This window comes from Argentina silus (genome assembly GCF_951799395.1).
Source record: "Argentina silus genome assembly, chromosome: 4".
Taxonomy (NCBI): Eukaryota; Metazoa; Chordata; class Actinopteri; order Argentiniformes; family Argentinidae; genus Argentina; species Argentina silus.
In genome coordinates this window covers 8,200,716-8,203,458 of record NC_139658.1, presented here as the reverse complement: position 1 = coordinate 8,203,458, position 2,743 = coordinate 8,200,716, and the positions used below count along the sequence as shown (strand labels likewise).

Below are 2,743 nucleotides of genomic sequence, written 5' to 3'. Positions count from 1 at the left end.
TGGGTCTTCAATCTACGACAGAAGTGTATCTTTAACTGTATTCCCCATCCCCACAGCCAAGAGAAAAACACAAATGTCAAGACTTAATCCATCATTACTTGATATTTTAATCAATGAAGCAAAGCAACATTACATTAAAACACCATACAGAGTTTAAAGATGAACATTTGTTTCTCCTACACAAGATATGGTTAACAAACGGATTAACAAAGACATGATCATCAAAGGAATTCAAGCAATCAGCGATTATTGAGATGACTGTTGCTGAAGAAGCGTACTAGTAACTCCATTCAGACAGGACAGTCAGCCCTTAAACCAATTAAAAGCAAATCAATCCTATTTCTTCACGCTACAGTTTCACATCCAAAGCCTCTTTTGTTCAGTTACAAGGGATCTGCTCGAAGCGGCTCTCGTTAATCAAACTTTCTAAGTCGTGCATGGAAGAGATAGATTATGAAGTGGTCTGTCACTAAATTCACATGGACCAAATCGAAGCACCACCTGGGCTTGCATCCACATTATCAATGCTTGCATCTCACATGTGGCTATTTCACTAACTAACCTTTCTAATACTGGTGCACCAATGATTCTCTCTCATGGTTAACATGCTTCATTCAGATCCCACTGGATTATTCTCTAATTGTGAATGAAAAACTAATCTATGGGAAAAGTGGGGGCTTTATACTTCTATATAAAGGTTTGAGGATTTTTAATACATTTCCACTCTGCAGTTGACACTGACAGTAGTTTTGGTACAGAATAGGCTATCCACATGCTAAAGAATGTCTGAGTTTTAAATAAAGCAACATTGCAGATTAGCAATTTAGGTAATATTTCGGAAATAAGATTTGTTTTCCAATAGACATTCCTAACAACAAGCTGCTCAACACTGGTTAAGCCCACTAGGAAAGGGGCAGTAGACTCTTGTATCCTTGGTAGTCTCTGAAGTCTTCTCAAGGAGAATCCTCTGTGATGGTTTGTTCGACCAGAACTCTGGTACCCACGGTTAGTTAGCGCATCATTCTTCCAAAGCAAGAGTCTCAACTATGTACACAGCTGCCAGCCCTAGCAGTCCATTAGTGTTGGGCTATGAGGAAGCTGTCTGCAGCTGACCCTTGTGTACGTACTCCAGAGCTGTGGCGATGGTCCTCATGTCCATTTCTATGCTCCGCGCCCAGTTCTCCACATCTCCAATTTCCTGTTCAACAAACAAAAGATCCGACAGGAGTGGTTACAACTCAGCACCTCAGCAAACAAAAGCCCACGAATAAGCATGCCAGGAATTTTACCTCTTTGGATATTCCTATTTTCTACCACAAGAGGGCGATATACAGCAGTCAACTTTATGATTGAGCACCTGGCAGGCTATTTCTTGTCACCATATGGCCAGACCTGCAAGTCATCCTCTCTATGACTCCTATTCAGTAAAGTGACTAAGCAAAGACCAGCTTTGACTGAGATGACTCAGAGGTCTTTTGATGGTAATGAGACAATCCAACACGACTCTCCCTCTGTTCATCCTCGTCATCCCAATGTCCCTCAGGGGAGCAAATGTACTTGCTCCTCTCAGTTTACTTGACAAAAACATAAATTGCATGGATATGCTGTTTGATATTCGACAACAAGGAGTTGGATTTCCATCTGTACCATTGTCACCTCTAGTGAAGACAATGACAACAAAGACACCTTTAGAGATTGGTTTACAGCTGGGACGAGTCTTGGTAAAATAGTATCTCTATGAGTCACTGATATCCAACCCGTTGATCTGCTGGAGGGCTAAAGCGTTGAACACAAAAAAGTTTTGTTCATCACGTTTTGATATAAGAGGAAAGTAATATACTCCATGTGATCTCAACTGAAAAACACACACGTAGTCTTTTCACAATCCCTCATTCACCATAGAATGATAGAGACTAATTCAAGGCCATATATATATATATATATATATATATATATATATATATATATATATATATAGTACCAGTCAAAAGTTTGGACACACCTTCTCATTCAGTGGTTTTACTTTATGTTTATTATTTTCTACATTGTAGAATAATATTGAAGACATCAAAACTATGAAGGAACACGTATGGAATTATGTAGTACACAAAAAAGTGTTAAACAAACCTATATATATATACAAATATATATATATATATATACACACACACACAGTATATATACACATATACAATTCAGCTTGGCTCAGCTCAGTTTGGCTCTGTAGAGTGAATAAGGGTTTTGCTGTTTAGCCTACTGTACCTTTAGGGCCTGGTTGAAGCCCTCCACCATACCGATCCACTGAGCCGTCTGCTTGGCAAACTGGCTGGCCTGCACCTGCAGGGTCTTCACCTCGTGGTCAAGCTTCCGTTGGTTCACATAGGCCTGGGAAACACTGAGATGAAGCACACAGCCACTGTGAGAGGAGGTTAACAACGTCCATGACTTTAAAGAGAGGGTGAGTGAGTTGGTGAGATAACAAACATCAGGTATTTTTAAACTAGCGGTCAAATTCCATTTTGTGTTTAGTTTATTGGATAGAAATAGTGGGGAGAGACAGGAAAGTAGGGAGGTGAGGGTATGATAGTATGGGCCGGATTTAAACCCATGCCGACAGACCACTGCTAGACCACTTGACCACCCCGGGTCTCTGAAGGCTTCACTGTGAGTATCACTCAGCTAAAGTCAACCAGATAACAGTACATCTATTATGTTCTCCACAAGGGTAGCCTAAATAATATTA

At 40.2% G+C, this 2,743-nt stretch overlaps 1 protein-coding gene across 1 annotated transcript in view; it reads right to left on the bottom strand.

Annotated features, from left to right (window-relative positions):
- Nucleotides 1–93: 93 nt before the first annotated feature.
- bloc1s1 (biogenesis of lysosomal organelles complex-1, subunit 1) overlaps nt 94–2,743 on the bottom strand; it is a 3,661-nt gene continuing 1,011 nt past the window's right edge. The window contains exons 3-4 of the mRNA XM_083667452.1: nt 2,263–2,395; nt 94–1,198 (exon numbers count right to left, since the gene is read on the bottom strand). Of these exons, the coding sequence (XP_083523578.1) occupies nt 1,088–1,198; nt 2,263–2,395 (244 nt within the window). The 3' untranslated portion in view covers nt 94–1,087. The remainder of the gene's footprint in view (nt 1,199–2,262; nt 2,396–2,743) is intronic.